The sequence below is a fragment of the Carassius auratus genome, chromosome 1 (genome assembly GCF_003368295.1).
Source record: "Carassius auratus strain Wakin chromosome 1, ASM336829v1, whole genome shotgun sequence".
Lineage (NCBI taxonomy): Eukaryota > Metazoa > Chordata > Actinopteri > Cypriniformes > Cyprinidae > Carassius > Carassius auratus.
Window position 1 is genome coordinate 9,279,246 of NC_039243.1, and position 21,366 is coordinate 9,300,611.

Here is a 21,366-nt window from a genome sequence, read left to right on the forward strand (position 1 = left end):
TTAACACCCCTGCTCGACATGACAAACTGAAGCTCAAAACAACCACAGCGATAGATTCACAGCAGGAAGACAGAGGTGCGAGTGGCAACAAGCCATCCAGTACTCTGCTGCTCTGGAGGTCTGTCAGCCGCTGCTGGGTGAGAGGCTGTAGGAGATCAAGATTATTCCAAAACAAACCACAAGAAGAAAACAAACCAGTCTGTGTTGGCGGCACTGAGGGGGCTGCAGGGGAAACTGATCTGGAAAGTGGTGTGAGCTTAGAATAAGTGATTCAGCAAGATATCCTTCAGTGTGTTGTGTTATCATGTTTAGATTAGCTTAAAAATACGAAAATGAGTTTGTTACAGCCTAGCCAATCAGAATCAAGTATTCTAGAGAGCCGTGTAATATACTAACTAAAGGTATGTGCGTAGGAAAAGCAGGATGTAAGAGTGCAATGATGTGCTCGCACAACTTCCATGAAATAAACGTCTTACAGAATCCCCTTCGGAGGTAAAGTCAGCGGTGCTCCGTTTGAGATTCTGTCAGCTGTGACTGACTCATTTCTGTTGCATTTCTCACTCATTTTCTCACTTCATCAAGAAAATGTTGGACTTTTCTGTGGAACTAACTTTATTTTCAGAAACAAACAGACCAAAACAACAAATTCCAAGCATTAGATCAAAGTGTAAAATAACCTCAGGTCAGTCTGACAGAACATGTCATGCTGACATCGACCTACAGTAAAAACCGTATGACTTATATTTCATGCACCACAATGCAAGAATAACTTTTAGTAATATTTCAAGAAGAACACTTACTGAACTGAAGCAATTTCAGATTACTTGATTGTCCATACAGAAATTCAAATATGATCCATCTCTGATGAACATTTATTTGCTGTCGTTTATCACCATTGTATTGCATCACATTAAAAACTACAGACCCTTTGATCATAAAACTAAACATTTAAATCATCTTACTAAGACATGTTATTGGGAGATGGAGAGTGAAAACTGATATAAACATGTATTTTATATTAGTAGTCTGCTATACTGTTATAAAGATTTACTTTTTCAGACTATTTAAGGGATCGCAGGGTTATATTAACCCACTTCTTCCCCAGCAGGCATATTAATATGTTTATTCTGTGTCTGTGTCAGTATTTCTGCATGTTCTCATGGTTAAGCTGTGTGAAAAGCCCTGATTGAAGCGTGTACATTAGGTTAGGGGCTGTTCTGAGGGATTTCTTTATGACTAATGACTTTCCCCGTCTAGTGTGTGTTCACCACAACAAGTCAACAGCTTAGTAACACATTACTAAGAGCGAAACGGAGAAGACTGTACTTTTTCTAAATTTGCTTTTGTTACTTTATATGACTCATAAATATCCTAATTCTGACTGTTAAACCAGAGAGTTCCTGTTTTTGCGCCTATACTATTTTACAATCAGTGTTTAGATGTTTAGTGTTTGACTTCTGGAGAAGCTCCTGCAGCTGTTTGACAGCACACACTTCAGATTCCAGTCAGTCTTCATCAACAGAAAACCGCTGCATGGGGCGTAAATGTTCTGATACTGGAAAACCTTGAGAAAACCACACGTGTGTGCATGCTAATCCTAAACCTTAGATAATAGGCCCTTCTACTGGTGAACAGAGCAAGAGGGACAACTTTTGCATTTGACCCATTGTATTGTGGATAAGTGTTAGAACATGTCACCAAATAGCTGAATTATCATAGAAAAGAAAAGAAGTCAGCAGTTTCACTGTCTGTCTCTGCACCGTTTGAGGTGATCACATCCTGAGCAAATGCTCATGTATAGGAATGGGTGTGTGAAACTGAGAGCTGTCACACACATGCAATGAGGTGTCTGAACTTCTTTAACATACAGACACAACAGGAACAGCTGCTTTTATTAGGGGCAATAAACTGTAACAGGCTGAAAGCATGCAGTTTGAGAGCTACACTGTAATAAACTTCTTCATTGAGGTCTTTAACAAGATCTTTTCTTTTCAGTATAATATATTTTAACATGGGAGGGACATGTACATATGTATCTGTGTTATTTTAGTATTATTCACATACTATTTGAGATGTATTGATATTTTTTATGAGCTTTTATTTATTTTTATTTTATATTTTCGGTTTTCATTTGAATTTTATGTAGTTGTGTGTGTGTGTGTGTGTATATATATATATATATATATATATATATATATATATATATATATATATATTTTTATATGGATATATTAGCTTTTACCTATCTATTTTAAATTTATATTTTTATCATTTTAAGTTTATGTAGTTTTAAATGCTTAAATTAGCTTGTATTTATATAATTTATTATTTTAATTTTCTGTTTAAATAAAAAAAAAATATATAGTTAAGTTGCTACATGTTTTAGTAATTTAAAAAATCTCTATGTCTTTTGAATTGCAGCTGTAGTTATAATAACTTTAATACATGCACGTTTTCATCTATTCGCACATTATTTTATTTGTCTGTTTTCTTTAACAAGACTACATCTGTATGAAGTGGGATACAGTTCTGCACGGTGAGGTGAATTGCGTCCACTAGAGGGCAGTGTGTCTTTAGGTAATTATCAAACTAATCTTCTGAGCAGCAGCCGACAACATTAAGCATCTGGTAATTAAGCATCTGGAAAGAACTGGCATTCATTCAAAGGAATCGGTTCATCCTAAACACATCTTCTTCTCATATGCAGATTTGGAAAGTCTGATTCATTTCAGTGAACCTATTCATCCGAGACGATTCGTTCCTTCAGTAGCAGCATCGGAAAAGTCCGATTCTTTCAAGTGAGTCGATTCACACGGTTCGCTCGCTGTTTTCTAACGTTGGAAGGTCTGTAACTTCTTCAGTTATTTTAAAAATGGTTGATGTATTCAACCCCCCTTTTTTACTTGGTTTATACAGTTTGCTGTAATAGTTTGCTTTATACTGATTACCTGTTCTGGTTTTCCAGATATTTTACCTGTTCGAGCTAGAAGCTCATTCGCTCAAAACCACGCGTTGTATTTGTGACAGAAAAAATGTAAACAGTCCTAGTTTTTCAACTGATTACACAACTGCATTGCTTGGCAAGTTACAGTTTCAAAGCAGCTTTTCCAACCCACTTTATGTTTATTTATTAGATTTGAAGTGATGTAATATATTATTACAAGCCACATTTTGCTGAAAGAGGAAGTTTGTGTTGCAATAGGTCAGGTAAGGACAAAGGACATGAAATTCATATGAAACTCTGAAGCTGCTCCAAACTTGTATGAATTTTATTCTTCTGCTGACCACAAGAGAAAATATTTTGAAGAATGTAACAAAACAGTTTCTGGTCCCCATCGACTTTTAGTATTTTATAATGGAAGTCAATGGGATCCATTAAACGTCTGGTCAACCGCATTCTTCAAATTATCTTACTTTATGTCCCACAAAGAAAAGAAACTCAGGTTTGGAACGACTCGAGGGAGACTAAATAAGATTTAATGCCATGGTAATAACATGGTAATAAACTAAATCTTGGACTTGGAAACTAAAGATCAGTATGCGTGGAATTTACTGAGGAAACTGCACCAAAAGTGTTCCTCAGTGGACTGCAGACAGAAAGACGAAGCTGGACATCCTGGTACTGGCAGGAGCACGTTCAGATTAGTTACTGTCAGCCAGCACAAAAATTATAAAAGAAAAACCATCCAAAATTGGCAGGACATTTGCATTTCTAGCTGCCAACTGACGTTTAACTAAACAGGGGAAATCTGGTTTGCACAATGCAGGGAAGGTCCTATAAATCAAATGTCCATCCGTTCGAGTGAGAGTGTAAACTGGGTGGCTGTGGGACTATAAAAAGGAACAGGTCATAAATCCAGGCCATGCTTTTAGGTTAGAATGGCCTGTGCAAAGCCCAGATCTAACAAATGGAAAGGCTATCGTAGATGAACGTGTAAAGTAGAGGTTGTGTTTGAAGAGCAGAAAAGACTTAAAGCCTGCAAATGACTCGTACACGTGTTTAATACTGAAGCCTTCTGCGATTAGGAAATGCTCTGGTATCCACCCAAACTGTAGTGGTATGGCTGAAAAGGCTGTTTCCCTGAAGGAGGGTGAGGCACATCCTGGACAATCAGTTTGATGTCTCGGAAGCCTAAAGGAGATAAAACACTAGCTTGATTTGCTGAAGGAAACACTAGGGTGTGTTGTCGTGTGCATTGAAAACTTTCACGTCAGCATGGTTTCTGGGAGGTCAGAGTGACTTTTAGAGCCAGGTTAATGTCTGGACAGAGTTTCTAGGACGGATATTTGAAGTGGCAACTAAAATAAGGTGACCAGATTTATGAAATGGAAACGGGTCATTTCCTAGTTGTTACTGTGGGTTACTTTTAATTTAACAACAATATACAGTAGAAAAATAATGAAAAACAGATACAAAATTACAATTTACATTTTCTATCGGCTAATGTTTATGCATTTAATGCTCATGTTGAGCACAATGCATGTGCTTCCTGCACATACTGAACTTTGACACGAGTTAAGATGTGTTCGTGCTTTACTGTCAAATGTAGCATGAAGACAGACAGCATTCATACCCAGCTCTGTTTTATCATGTTCACCTTTCATCCATAGTTATGATGGAAACCTCTTTGAGCGGCGGTTTTTCTGTTGACACAGCTTTGTTGTTGTGTTTAATGGTTCCCCGCAGCAGATGTCAGCTGACTGACACAAATGAAGATCCATACGGCGTGGTTAAGAGTCCCGTCTGTCATCTTTATTTTAACTGTTGCTTGGAAACAAAGGCGTTTCTGTGCTGATGAAAAGCATTAGAGGAAGATAAATGACAGTTATGCAACCGCTTAGTCATTAAAGGTGAGACCAGACAAGTGCCACAATTTTACATAACCATTTACATAATTTTACATAAATCCACTTGACTTTAGATATTGGATCAATACAATACTGATCAAAATGTAAAGTTTTTTAAAAATGTTTTTGAAATAAGTCTCTTCGGTTTACCAAAGCTGCATATTTTATGTTTAATAGTACAGTAAAATTGTGAAATATTATTACAATTTAAATTAACAGTTTTCTATGAGATTGTATTGTAAAATGTAATTTATTTCTGTGATCAAAGCTGAATTTTCAGCATCATTACTCTTTCAGAAATCATCTAATATTCTGATTTGCTGCTCAAGAAACATTTCTTTTTATTATCAATGTTGAAAACAGCTGCTTCATATTTCTGCATAAACTATGACACTTTCCCCTCAGATTTTATGGATGCACACAAAGTAGTTCTTAACTGTAATTTCTGCTCAATTCAATACAAAAGTAGCCTACAATTTCTTAACAACAAAAAAAAAAGACTTACCCCAAACTTTTTTAATGCTATTTTACACCAGTCTTTACTTATCAAAAACCTAAAAATGAAAATGATCTGTAAAAGTATAATTAATAATCAAAGACACAGTGAGTAGTGGTTGAAAAACTTCTGTTGAAATGTATTGTCCGTCTCAATCTTGGACATGATGCATCTTAACTGTAGCTGGGTATATTCACATTATCATCCATAACAAAAACGCTGCAAATCTCTGCTATACAGTATACAGCTGTTTTAAATGACACATCCCTGGCTGACAGTTACTAAAAGTGTGGATCCCACCAAACAGTGCATCATGTGTCATATCCTAGAGGAAAGATAGGTTAAAGGTGAAGCTTGGCATTTCTGGCTCACTAGCACAACTGCAAAAATAATGCTTTCAACCCATCTCCCTGTATGCCACTCATCAGGTCCAGTGCATGACAAAAACATTGATTTATTTAATGAGAAACACAAGTCAAACAAACACTCCATACTGTCTACAACAGCACACACACACACACACACACGTTCCTTAAAGAAGGAATATCATCCTGGCGATATGAAACATACTGCAAATTTTAGAGCTCAACACTTTTTGAACATGATTTTCACATTACATTTACATCTCAGCATGAGCTGTTTTCTGAATCTGTCCAAATGGATCCAAATGCTCATGATTATATACGAAGATGGTGTTTACATTGTCTTGAAGGCACAGCACGGAAATACTGAAAAATAATTTCCCAAGGAGAAAAAAAGTATAACAAACACATGATATGATAGCTTTAATGGACTCACAAAATGATTCCTAGACAGTTCAGACAGACAACACAATGAACCAAAGAAACCATTTGAGGCCACATTCACAAAACATTCTTAAGAATACAATTCTTCTTAACTGCCTTTTACGTAAGAAAATAAATTCTTATGAAAGTTCACACTTTTTCTTTGGACAACACTTTACAGCTGAAATGTTAAGCTTATAAAAATTCAAGTTTAAAATGATCGCAAATAACTTTAGCCAAGCCAGTAGTGAGGAGAATATTCTACAGTACATGCTTTTTCAGATAAGAACAATGTCTGTAAAAAAAGATCACATTTTTTCAAGAACTGCACTTTTTTTCAACATTCTTACAAACTTCTTAGAATTGATCTGAATTTTATATATTATTTGTAAATAGTTGCAAATTTTTTTTTTTACATTCTTACGAACTTCTTAGAATTTATCATTTGAATGTAGATCTTTTGTCAAGAATTTCACATATTTTGAACATTCTAAAAACCTAAGAATGTATCATTTTAGTTTTCAAAATTGTTTTTAGAATTTGCATTTTTTCCCCATTTTTATGAACTTAGAATTTACCATAAGATTTTTTTCTCCAGGAACTGCTGATTTTTTTTTTTTTTTACATTCTTACAAACTTGTCACAAATGATACTTTATCTTAAGAATTAATCTTAGAATTTTTGAGACTTTTTTCTGTAGATAACTGGTGAATCCAGCCCACCGTCATACTGTTTGTGCTGAAAGAATCATCTGTTAAGAGTCCCGTCTGTCATCTTTATTTTAACTGTTGCTTGGAAACAAAGGCGTTTCTGTGCTGATGAAAAGCATTAGAGGAAGATAAATGACAGTTATGCAACCGCTTAGTCATTAAAGGTGAGACCAGACAAGTGCCACAATTTTACATAACCATTTACATAATTTTACATAAATCCACTTGACTTTAGATATTGGATCAATACAATACTGATCAAAATGTAAAGTTTTTTAAAAATGTTTTTGAAATAAGTCTCTTCGGTTTACCAAAGCTGCATATTTTATGTTTAATAGTACAGTAAAATTGTGAAATATTATTACAATTTAAATTAACAGTTTTCTATGAGATTGTATTGTAAAATGTAATTTATTTCTGTGATCAAAGCTGAATTTTCAGCATCATTACTCTTTCAGAAATCATCTAATATTCTGATTTGCTGCTCAAGAAACATTTCTTTTTATTATCAATGTTGAAAACAGCTGCTTCATATTTCTGCATAAACTATGACACTTTCCCCTCAGATTTTATGGATGCACACAATGTAGTTCTTAACTGTAATTTCTGCTCAATTCAATACAAAAGTAGCCTACAATTTCTTAACAACAAAAAAAAAAGACTTACCCCAAACTTTTTTAATGCTATTTTACACCAGTCTTTACTTATCAAAAACCTAAAAATGAAAATGATCTGTAAAAGTATAATTAATAATCAAAGACACAGTGAGTAGTGGTTGAAAAACTTCTGTTGAAATGTATTGTCCGTCTCAATCTTGGACATGATGCATCTTAACTGTAGCTGGGTATATTTACATTATCATCCATAACAAAAACGCTGCAAATCTCTGCTATACAGTATACAGCTGTTTTAAATGACACATCCCTGGCTGACAGTTACTAAAAGTGTGGATCCCACCAAACAGTGCATCATGTGTCATATCCTAGAGGAAAGATAGGTTAAAGGTGAAGCTTGGCATTTCTGGCTCACTAGCACAACTGCAAAAATAATGCTTTCAACCCATCTCCCTGTATGCCACTCATCAGGTCCAGTGCATGACAAAAACATTGATTTATTTAATGAGAAACACAAGTCAAACAAACACTCCATACTGTCTACAACAGCACACACACACACACACACACGTTCCTTAAAGAAGGAATATCATCCTGGCGATATGAAACATACTGCAAATTTTAGAGCTCAACACTTTTTGAACATGATTTTCACATTACATTTACATCTCAGCATGAGCTGTTTTCTGAATCTGTCCAAATGGATCCAAATGCTCATGATTATATACGAAGATGGTGTTTACATTGTCTTGAAGGCACAGCACGGAAATACTGAAAAATAATTTCCCAAGGAGAAAAAAAGTATAACAAACACATGATATGATAGCTTTAATGGACTCACAAAATGATTCCTAGACAGTTCAGACAGACAACACAATGAACCAAAGAAACCATTTGAGGCCACATTCACAAAACATTCTTAAGAATACAATTCTTCTTAACTGCCTTTTACGTAAGAAAATAAATTCTTATGAAAGTTCACACTTTTTCTTTGGACAACACTTTACAGCTGAAATGTTAAGCTTATAAAAATTCAAGTTTAAAATGATCGCAAATAACTTTAGCCAAGCCAGTAGTGAGGAGAATATTCTACAGTACATGCTTTTTCAGATAAGAACAATGTCTGTAAAAAAAGATCACATTTTTTCAAGAACTGCACTTTTTTTCAACATTCTTACAAACTTCTTAGAATTGATCTGAATTTTATATATTATTTGTAAATAGTTGCAAATTTTTTTTTTTACATTCTTACGAACTTCTTAGAATTTATCATTTGAATGTAGATCTTTTGTCAAGAATTTCACATATTTTGAACATTCTAAAAACCTAAGAATGTATCATTTTAGTTTTCAAAATTGTTTTTAGAATTTGCATTTTTTCCCCATTTTTATGAACTTAGAATTTACCATAAGATTTTTTTCTCCAGGAACTGCTGATTTTTTTTTTTTTTTACATTCTTACAAACTTGTCACAAATGATACTTTATCTTAAGAATTAATCTTAGAATTTTTGAGACTTTTTTCTGTAGATAACTGGTGAATCCAGCCCACCGTCATACTGTTTGTGCTGAAAGAATCATCTGTTAAGAGTCCCGTCTGTCATCTTTATTTTAACTGTTGCTTGGAAACAAAGGCGTTTCTGTGCTGATGAAAAGCATTAGAGGAAGATAAATGACAGTTATGCAACCGCTTAGTCATTAAAGGTGAGACCAGACAAGTGCCACAATTTTACATAACCATTTACATAATTTTACATAAATCCACTTGACTTTAGATATTGGATCAATACAATACTGATCAAAATGTAAAGTTTTTTAAAAATGTTTTTGAAATAAGTCTCTTCGGTTTACCAAAGCTGCATATTTTATGTTTAATAGTACAGTAAAATTGTGAAATATTATTACAATTTAAATTAACAGTTTTCTATGAGATTGTATTGTAAAATGTAATTTATTTCTGTGATCAAAGCTGAATTTTCAGCATCATTACTCTTTCAGAAATCATCTAATATTCTGATTTGCTGCTCAAGAAACATTTCTTTTTATTATCAATGTTGAAAACAGCTGCTTCATATTTCTGCATAAACTATGACACTTTCCCCTCAGATTTTATGGATGCACACAAAGTAGTTCTTAACTGTAATTTCTGCTCAATTCAATACAAAAGTAGCCTACAATTTCTTAACAACAAAAAAAAAAGACTTACCCCAAACTTTTTTAATGCTATTTTACACCAGTCTTTACTTATCAAAAACCTAAAAATGAAAATGATCTGTAAAAGTATAATTAATAATCAAAGACACAGTGAGTAGTGGTTGAAAAACTTCTGTTGAAATGTATTGTCCGTCTCAATCTTGGACATGATGCATCTTAACTGTAGCTGGGTATATTTACATTATCATCCATAACAAAAACGCTGCAAATCTCTGCTATACAGTATACAGCTGTTTTAAATGACACATCCCTGGCTGACAGTTACTAAAAGTGTGGATCCCACCAAACAGTGCATCATGTGTCATATCCTAGAGGAAAGATAGGTTAAAGGTGAAGCTTGGCATTTCTGGCTCACTAGCACAACTGCAAAAATAATGCTTTCAACCCATCTCCCTGTATGCCACTCATCAGGTCCAGTGCATGACAAAAACATTGATTTATTTAATGAGAAACACAAGTCAAACAAACACTCCATACTGTCTACAACAGCACACACACACACACACACACGTTCCTTAAAGAAGGAATATCATCCTGGCGATATGAAACATACTGCAAATTTTAGAGCTCAACACTTTTTGAACATGATTTTCACATTACATTTACATCTCAGCATGAGCTGTTTTCTGAATCTGTCCAAATGGATCCAAATGCTCATGATTATATACGAAGATGGTGTTTACATTGTCTTGAAGGCACAGCACGGAAATACTGAAAAATAATTTCCCAAGGAGAAAAAAAGTATAACAAACACATGATATGATAGCTTTAATGGACTCACAAAATGATTCCTAGACAGTTCAGACAGACAACACAATGAACCAAAGAAACCATTTGAGGCCACATTCACAAAACATTCTTAAGAATACAATTCTTCTTAACTGCCTTTTACGTAAGAAAATAAATTCTTATGAAAGTTCACACTTTTTCTTTGGACAACACTTTACAGCTGAAATGTTAAGCTTATAAAAATTCAAGTTTAAAATGATCGCAAATAACTTTAGCCAAGCCAGTAGTGAGGAGAATATTCTACAGTACATGCTTTTTCAGATAAGAACAATGTCTGTAAAAAAAGATCACATTTTTTCAAGAACTGCACTTTTTTTCAACATTCTTACAAACTTCTTAGAATTGATCTGAATTTTATATATTATTTGTAAATAGTTGCAATTTTTTTTTTTTACATTCTTACGAACTTCTTAGAATTTATCATTTGAATGTAGATCTTTTGTCAAGAATTTCACATATTTTGAACATTCTAAAAACCTAAGAATGTATCATTTTAGTTTTCAAAATTGTTTTTAGAATTTGCATTTTTTCCCCATTTTTATGAACTTAGAATTTACCATAAGATTTTTTTCTCCAGGAACTGCTGATTTTTTTTTTTTTTTACATTCTTACAAACTTGTCACAAATGATACTTTATCTTAAGAATTAATCTTAGAATTTTTGAGACTTTTTTCTGTAGATAACTGGTGAATCCAGCCCACCGTCATACTGTTTGTGCTGAAAGAATCATCTGTTACAAATGAGAAGTGCTTAATCATCTAATATCACAGAATTCCTCTAAACATCAGTTTCACACAAGCTAGCCTACAGTGACGATCAAATCTGCAGATCTCAGGAGAAATCTCATGTGCTTTTTGGCTGACAGATGCAAATAACACTGCACAAGCCTGAATATGAATATGAGGATCACAGAACCCAGCGCTGTCCTCCACAGCAAGACCATTCAATACAAACACACAAGTCTCGGGACATCACAACACATATCCAGCACTAAAGCTTCGGTCTTCTGGGAAAGAGCGTGTTTAACTGGGGAAGTGTACTGAGAAAAAAAGATTTAAACATTAAAACAAAACACCTCATTAAATGACTAATAATTCCCATTGATAGAATTCAAATAAGAATAACTATTTAAATTTGTAAGTCTGTATTCAACAACAAAATGCTATAAATGATCATAATATCTTCATTCTTGAAAGCTATTTAGTGAAATAATAATAATAATAATTATTTAACAAAACATATATATGTAAAAGGGGTGTTTATCTTCATAATATAAGTGTCCTTTGATTGTTTTGGTCTTTTTTTTTAGAAAAATAAACCCTTTGATATCAAAATAATCATTCAATAGTCTTCCACCGTCCACACTGTGCCCGATAAAAAGCGAACAGTCATTTAAAACAGGCCGGCTGGTCAAGAATGCTAAGTGCTTTTACTGCTGTCCTGTAAAAGTTACGTGTGCAATTTCTGCAGCAGCCATAGCAATAGCAAAACCAATGACAAACAACATTTTTCAGTCGTCATCCATTGTTCAGGCAAGCGTCTGCGGCGCTGCTTGAGCTCTTCAGATCAATTCAGCTGCTCAGATTGCATATCGGTTTAGAATTACTCACTTCACTTTCAGCAAAAGGGTTTATGCGATAATATCCAGGAATATACAGTAGAAATCATATGTGTCTACATTTACAAACATTCTACTGGTCTTTACATTTACATCCAACCCAACAATTCCTCTTTAAACCTTGTGCCTCTGAAGAGGTTAATGTCAGAAACAATGACCAATGGCCACATGCACACGGCAGGGAGGAGGAAGTGGCAACTGTTGTTATTTGTGGGAGTGAATCACGATGCTTGACTCATAATGGAACACTGGTTCACTGTAAACACTTCATACTGACCAGTGTTCCATGAAAATAACATGGAAAAGATTACAAAAATACATTTCTGTCAAATGACAGAGAGTGGCATCCATAATCTCAGAAATAGACTTGTTTGTTTAGCATTTTCGATTCAATGTTGAGTAAACCTTCACTAACATTGACAATCCAAGTCCCTGGAATCAGCTGCTGTTCATTCTGGCACCCAATCAAATAATGAACTAATAAATAGATGTTTTTGATATTATAACCATCACTGTTGCTGAGAGCATAGCACTGTGGGATGATGTAATGCATGACGTGAGCTATGTATTATATCTTCACAAATTCACCTTATTTTGCTTGCGATATTAAGTCAGGTGGAATCTGATTGGCTGCCAATGTTTTTATCATAATGAAACCAGAAATATTTATATATACAGAGAATAGGAAAATAACATTCTGAAAGTGATTCCAAGGATCATACTGTGTTATTCTCTTAAAATGACTATTCATTAATTTTATACTTTTTGATGTTTATATTTTGACAACGAATTGCAATCATACAATCAAAAATGTATAGTACATAAAAATGCAATTTGAATGTTTATGTATGAGTCAGCTTTTATTTGAGTGTTGGATATCAATTTAATGTGATTAAATAATGGATTATTAAATAAACTTTCAGTTTTCAGTTTTCAAACTAGATAAAACCCTACTTTTTGGTTTCTGTAAAAAATTCGCTTTGGTGCATCACTTATAATTATCATTTTGGGTGTGAACGGGCCTGTAGTTATTTTTGAGAATCCAAATTGCAATTAATACATTTCCAGTTTAATTGGAACGTGACATGCATGCAGCTTTGAATGTGGTTGAATGTGAATGCAGTTGTCACTCGTATAGACAACAAACCGGAGTGAGACTGGATTAAGCAGTGTGCATGTGGCCTAGTGGAAAAATGACAGCGCTCAGTCAAGACAAAATGAGAGGAAAGTATCTGCTTTCATGGCATTATGATTCACAAACACTGGTGTGACACACGGTCACTGGATTCGGCTGCTGAAACACTTCCCATATCATGAGCTGGTGTTTCTGGCTTCATTGTGCCATGATTCAACACATCACATATCAGAAGATGCAAGAATAGAGTCCCGCATACGATAAGAACCTGTGATACTTCACAAGGAGCATCTGACACTGAAACCACTTAAAGCGAACTCATCGAAGCATTACGTATATTCATTTTGAAATATCCTGGTGTATACTGGCAGTGATCCCATTGTGAAGTTGAAACAGTCTAAATTTTCCAAAATAAAAGGGAAAACATCCCTCATAGGACCATGTGGATTTTCCAGTCTGGTAACACAAACTCGAGACAGAAGACATTGAGTGCAAAACAGCCAGAGGAAGAGGACAAGCAAGCCTTTTTTGCAGTGATGGAGACCATGAGGTCAGAAAAAGGAGGTTGCACACCTGTGCTGCTATTGCACGTGTTCTTTCATTGTCCTGCCGCGGTCCCGCTCTGTTATGGCACTTCAGGACTTGACCTCGTCCTGTTCTGGATCAGACCGCAGGTCAGTGTTGGACAGGACGAGCTCCACTGGCATGACGAGGGAGGTGTCTGAATCTGTGCTCATGGAGGGCTGGTGTTCACCTGAAACAACAAAAAAACATTTAGGACGTGTGCGAGGACCAGTGCTGTTTTAGCACCAAACCTGGTGAGTGGATTTCTATGGAAGCTTGTTTACGAAACAGAAATAAAATAAACATTACAATTATGCAATTATAACTTGAAATTGACCAAAATAAATGAGCAATTCTGAGTAAAACAGAATACACGGAAACTTTTGAGAAAATGACAAAATTGCGAGATTTAAATTTAGAATTTCAGGTCGTAAAATTGCAGTTAAAAAAAAGTCTGAATTTAAAGATATCAACTCAAAATTGCATCTTTATTTTATTTTTATTTATTAAAAATTGTGAGATAAACAGTTGGAATGAGATTTTAGATTTCAGAGCTTCGGTTGAGGGACAAATGCCCTGGAAAATTCCTCACGAGACACGTGGCATGGTTTTATGGTGCTTGTGTTCTGTCTGGAGTTTGACAGACTTATTTACAGTGTGTGGCAGCAGACCAAAGCAATTAATCTAGTCTGACAAAAGGCCTGATACGGGCCACAGAAACAGCACAGGATCAGAGCTGCGATGGAGAACCAGGACAGCCAAAGAAATGACCCAAATATATGAGAGCTGAAAGTAGATCACACGCAAAACCGACTAAAATAATCCAATCCACTTCCAAGAGACGTGTAGGTCAATGTGAGAGACAAGAATTTCACATCAGAACTACAATACCTTTTATATTATATGCACATAAGCATTTCTTATACACATGCTCGCATTGCGTGGAAAAATGTCTTTGTTAGGATACTTTTTACATTTTTATAGACTCCTCCTTTGAGTTTCGATTTATGAAGTGATGTACCACGTTTCCACAAAAATATAAAGCAACTTTGATAATAATCAGAAATGTTTCTTGAGCAGCAAATCGGTAAATTAGAGCGATTCTGAAGCATTATGTGACACTGGAGACTGGAGGAATGATGCTGACAATACAGCTTTGAGCACAGGAATAAATTAGAATTTAAAATATATTCAAATTTTAATCACAGGAATAGATTACATTTTAAGATATATCACACATAGAAACTGTTATTTTACATTTATTAAAATATTAAGTAAAAATATTAATGCAAAATATTAATTGAATAAATGCAGCTTTTTAAAAACTAACAAAAATCTTACTGACTCCAATTATTTAATATTAATAAGTGATTTAGATGTTATCCATTACTGTAATTTTTTTTTTTTTTGAGATACCTTGAGAAAACCAAAACTTAACACCCGCCCACCCCCCTCCAAAAAAAAATAAATAAATAAATTATATCAAGACCACAGTGAGTTGTGATGATCCATACTCACTGCTGGCGATGTGGTGGCTCTCTCCAGCCTGCAGGAACGAGTCCATCTGGTGGGAAATATGAGACAGTCCTATTGCTCTGACAGCTGGGTCCAGGACCACCAGGCTCTCGCCCACTGAGACCTCACTAGCGCCCGTCACAGGGTTGGTGGGCGGCCCGCTGACGGACATCTCATAATCAGGAGGGCTGTCATCAGAACAGTCTGTATTGGCCTGTTTGAACGACAAACTACAGCGTTATCCAGAGCAAAACACAAGGTCTCAAGCAAGGCTCGTGGATCCAGTAGCTTCTGTTCTTACCGGGATGCCCAGCGCCTTAAGGATGTTCATTTTGCACATGGGACAGGTCCTGTGGTCCTGCAGCCACGGGTCCACACAGTTCTTATGGAAGACATGCCTGACAACAACACAGTGATCATTAAACAGTCAAGACATATTTAAACATTTTCATGCATTTGTACACTCAATGTGTCATTGCAACCACATTAATATACTGGCTATTTTAGCAAATAACTAAATGAATGAACAATTTCAAGTTTCACTTTCACAGATTGAAAATTAGTTTTAGAGAAAGAGCTCATCATTGAACTTCAATATATGCACACCAAGCCTGACTTCACTGATGATGATTTTACGCCTTATATTTCTCTGAGCATCAGAATTCATCATTTCAGACTTCTTAGCTGATGTCGTGATCTTACCGACACGGCAGGATCCTGACAACATCATTAGGTTTGTAGTCTTCGATGCACACTGCGCAGTTATCAAAGTCCGACTCGGTTTCCTAGAAACAGCGGGTGGATAAAGGATTCTGTGAGAAACCACACATGGGCGACTGTATGTGTACACTTCCACGAGATCTCCATTAGAGCTAACGCAGCAGACAGGAACACACAGTCATAAAACACACATACAGTAAAGAGAGTGAATCACAGACAGGTGTTGAAGACCACAAAGCAGACTACAGATATCACACATTTGGAGCGGTTTGAATATACATGTTTACATAATTTCGAAAGTGACACTTGCAATAAGAATGCAGAATCAGAAAAAGCCATTTTACACGAAAAAATTTTTTTTTGGTCAGTATGATTTTTTACAAATTTTTTTTGCATTGCATTAAACATGAGTAACAAAATATTTATTTTTCCCACTTTTTTTTTTTTTTACAATGAATTTGACAAATGCATCAAGTTTTTCTTAAAAAATCTGAAGCAGAACAACTGTTTTCAACATTGATATTAATCAGAAATGTTTTTTTTTTTTTAAAGCAGCAAATCAGCATATCAGAATGATTTCTGAGGGATCATGTGACTCTGAAGACTGGACGAATGATGCTGAAAATTGAATAAATTACATTTTAACATATTCAAATAGAAAACAGTTATTTTATGCTATAATGATATTTCACAATATTACTGTTAATACCATATTTTGATCAAATAAATGCTGCCTCGGTGAGAAAGAATACATTAAACATTCAACAAAAACTGATATTATTTCCAAACTTGAATGCCAAGTTGTAAAGATGTGTTTTTTTGCACCATTTTGCATGATTTCCATTATAATTAGCATTGTTGCTTTGAATGAAGTGCTCGAAGCATTTCACACTACTCAAAAGAAATCCGTTAAAACGATCCAAACCTTGTCACCCTTCCTGATGGTCCGCACTTGTAACTTGCTTATGGCCTTTTTTGCAGCGTCGCCCAATCGCCTCTGCAAAAGACATGACACATGCTACATTGAAATGTCAGATTTTAAACTGACATTACATCAGATGTGACCCTCTTTGCTTTAGTGCATGCTGAGGGAAATAAAAGCGTGACTGTGGTGCACCTGGTTGCGGTCGCGTGCGTTTGCGTAGCGGAAGCGCTGGATGTAGTAGAAGACCAGCCAGGCCAGAGAGATGATCATCAGGATGATGAAGGAGATGGAGACGAACACCACGGAGGTGCGGCTGACGTATTTCTGCAGGTTGCGCGTGCCGATGGTGATGTGCATGGCCACGGTTATGTTCTTCTCCAGCAGGGCCATGATCTCACGACCTTTGGGCTCGGGAATCATGATCGCCACCACATCGCCGGTTCCTAAAACCATGATGATAGGTTCAAATCTCAAACGACTTCACCACCAAACTTCACACTTTTAACAGACCATCATAAAACACTGACAGTGAGCGAGTCACAGCATCAGTCAGTGTTCAAAACAACTTGTTGTTGTTGTTAGATATTTAATTGATTCAGTATTTAAACTATTTAGTGTGTTTTTGCTCATTTCTGGAGAGGCATCGTTTGAAACGGAAGACTTCACACATCTTCCCTCACTCTTGCATCTGTGAAAGCCAGACATCTGATCCTCGAAATTAGCACCTGCTGGACTGAGCTGTGAAGCAGCCAACATGTCAACAAAGAAAGCAGAAATAAAACTATGAAGAATGTGTTTAACCAGTGCTGAGTACCAGCCTTCTCCATTTTCATACATTAAAGGGGGGGTGAAATGCTCGTTTTCACTCAATATCCTGTTAATCTTGAGTACCTATAGAGTAGTACTGCATCCTTCATAACTCCAAAAAGTCTTTAGTTTTATTATATTCATAAGAGAAAGATAGTCTGTACCGATTTTTCCCGGAAAAACACAAGCGCCTGGAGGCGTGACGTGTGGGCGGAGCTAAAGAATCACGAACGCCAGTAGGCTTTTGCGTTGAGAGTGTTTGGAAGCTGTGACATTATCGTGAGGACAAAACCATCATCCAAAACAAACCATGGCTAACAGTCAGATTCAGCCGTTTATTTATTTATTTTAGCGGGGCTCGAACCCGGGTCTCGGCATGGGAGGCGGACGCACTAACAAGGAGGCAGAGATATTTGAAGCAGTTGTACTCACCGCATGTGGTTCCAACACACAATCGTGACCCTTTTTCGTTGGGATTGCATCATCCTTAAGAACTAAACAATACACAAATCCGTCGTCAAACTGGATCTTGTTTGTAAAACAAGCATCTTCGAAATGCAGGGGAACGAACAAAAACACTTGCACAACTCCGTTGATGCTCTGTAAAAATAAACTCCATCTACTCGTCCCTTAATGCTGTTTCTCTTTTGGTAATCTGTGCAGGGTTGTCTTGCCCTGGCAACCAAAAACACACTCCTTTTGTGACATTTCGCGACGCTCTCGCTCTGATCAGTGAAGTCTGTTGTGCTCTCTCTGCTCTGCTATACGGGAGCGCGCGCTCTTCCGGCAGAACTGCCCTTAGGACCCATATAAGGAAATTCCGCTCCATCTAACGTCACACAGAGCCATACTCGAAAAAAACTTTCCGAAACTTGTGACAAACTGGAAGGAGTATTTTTGGAACAGAAATACTCCTTCAAACGTACAACTTAATTTTTGAAACTTTGTCCATGTTTAGCATGGGAATCCAACTCTTTAACAGTGTAAAAAACTCAGTATGCATGAAATAGCATTTCACCCCCCCTTTAAGAAACTGGATTTGAGAGATGAATTACTGCACTGCAGAGTTCAGGATACAGGAGCCTGCGATTAATGCTAAACACAACACTTTTGTGGAGCTCCATCAATAACAACATGACAGCATCAGGTCAGAGGTGAAAGCTGTGCATGAATGTACAGTAGTTAGTTTCGTTTCATTCATTCATTTTCATTTCATTCATTCATATAGCACATATAAACACAACAGGATCGAGAAGTAAAAAACAAAAACACATTATGAAATAAAACCTCATTATAATAGAAATAACATGACAGTAAAAACTTTTTTGCTCATGACACTGATAAAGTCAATGGCCTCCAAAATGGTCAAAAATGACAAAGAATTCATGAAGCGAAGGGTCAAGAGACAAGAAAAGGGTGGGGAAGTGAAAGAGACAGACACTCTTGATCAGACACAACAGCATGTTGCAATATGCAAGAGATATTCTTGTGGTTGACATGGCTTGAGCAATCGACTTCCACTAACCTGCTAATGTTACCAAACTGAAACACGCACAGACAAGATCTTTGAGAACATGTTTTAAAGGAATAATTCACCCACAAATCCACTCACCCTCAGGCCGTCCACGACCTAGATGAGTTTCTGCATGGGAACAGATCCTGAGAAATGTAGCATTACATCACCTGCTGACCTGCAGCATATCCTCTGCAGTGAATGGGTGCCGCCAGAACGAGAGTCCGAACAGCTGATAAAACATCACATATTTCAGCCAGAAGCAAGGATGGAATGGAGTTGTCTCAGTTACTTGTGGATTACTGTGATGTTTTTATCATCTGTTTGGACTCTCGTTCTGACGGCACCCATTCACTGCGGAGGATCCATTGGTGAGCAAGTGATGCTAATGCTTGATTCCAAATGTGTTTGATGGAGTAACAAACTCATCTATATATTGGATGACTGGCATGATAATAATAATAATAATAATAATAATAGATGTTCCAATATTAAGCCCTGTTTTCTAATTTTGCCCTATTATTTTTTCTTATGATCTTGGGTTGCAGCGTGACCTGGACATGTTTTTATGAAAATCATCCAATGCTAAGAAAACACAACAAGAATAAACCTGCAGCGACTGCAAACACACGGAGTAATTATGTCACAACTCAAGTAATAAGAGTCATTCTTCAAGAGAAGTGTGGAAATATAATGCAATATGAAAATATTAATGCAAAGATGCAATACAGTGCTTAATAATTTGCAAAGTATGTAAACAGACCATGCAAATCTTAAGAGTTTAATAGGTTTTTCCACATCATGGTAGATATGTTAACTATTAATAGTGCAAACAAACTGGTCAAGCTCAGATCACACAATATGCATCATTGGTCATAATCACATGTGGGTGCATTGATGTGATATCTTTGTTAAACATTAAAGGAATAGCTTGAAGAATGCGGTTAACCAAACAGGTGCCTGTAGCCATTGATTTTAATGGTATGTCAAAGTCAATGGCTACCGCTTGGTTACTCACATTCATCAAAATATCTGCTCTTGTGTTCAGCAGAAGAAAGAAATACATGCAGGTTTGGAACACAACTTTGAGGGTGAACAAAGGATGACAGATGGCTCATTTTTAGGTGAACTGTCTCTTTAAGTTGCTGTGCATTCTACAATTAAAGTGGGTTTATAAACTTGGAATACAGTGAACAGCTTGCATTTTAACGGTCAATATTTAATTTACAATGACATCTAGAAAGCAAATGCACAGGAACAAATTCTCATCTTACCGTGATGTGGCATAGTAATGGTCTCATTGGAGTTGGTGGAGCCCATGTTGAAAATGACCACAGCGGATGCATTGAGAGCAGCAGCGTGTCTGATCTTCTCCCTGTAGGTGCAGTTTCCTCGGGCTATCAGTGCTATCCATGGGATGTTGGGATGAGGGAGAGGGAATTTAGTGTTACTGTCACACACCTGTCTGTCCTGCAGAAGAGATGGCATAAACACGAAGCCCCTGGCATCTCTTTTAGGAGAGTGCTCCCCATATCTGCCACATTCACTCTTGTCTGTCTTTATTTCAGATGTGACTGGATCCAGGTAAGTGATGTTGACAAAGGCAGTGTACCATTCCTCCTTCTCTGCCACTGTGAAGTCCAGACACAGCAAATGCACGAAGCAAAACGACAGCAGCCATGTAGACAGGGCAAGACTCCGGCAGGCTTGGGTCAGGGACACTGCCATGTTTCCAGAATTAATCCCAAACTAACTCTTTCCAGGTCGGGGTACGTCTTTATCCTGCCTCTTTTTCAGTATAAGATTATGATCCTTGAATACGGCATCACTTGGCAACCACAAAACACAAATAGAGCACAGTCAGACCGAAACATCTACCTGTCCATCGGTGTCGTCCTTTAAGAGTGGCTTATAGATGCGGTCCACCATCATGACGAGTCACCAGCTGCTTCTGCGCTTGTTGTGACGCTGTCGGATGAGATGGTTGCCAGATATTGTTACTAAACATTGACTAAAGGGGATAAAATGCGGCGATTGAAGAATATCACCATATATTATGCAAGGGGCTTAAAGAGCGTTGTAACTAACAAACTAATTACGAACTAACTAACTAAA

At 36.3% G+C, this 21,366-nt stretch overlaps 1 protein-coding gene across 1 annotated transcript; it reads right to left on the reverse strand.

Annotated features, from left to right (window-relative positions):
* Positions 1-10,418: 10,418 nt before the first annotated feature.
* On the reverse strand, positions 10,419-21,219 carry rnf150a (ring finger protein 150a). Its single transcript, XM_026229997.1, has 7 exons — positions 20,526-21,219; positions 17,124-17,374; positions 16,932-17,003; positions 15,989-16,071; positions 15,588-15,684; positions 15,290-15,500; positions 10,419-13,961 (listed from the first exon to the last, which is right to left on the reverse strand). The coding sequence occupies exons 1-7, from the start codon at positions 20,977-20,979 to the stop codon at positions 13,843-13,845; spliced, it is 1,287 nt and encodes a 428-aa protein (XP_026085782.1). The 5' UTR covers positions 20,980-21,219; the 3' UTR covers positions 10,419-13,842.
* Between the last annotated feature and the right edge of the window lie 147 nt (positions 21,220-21,366).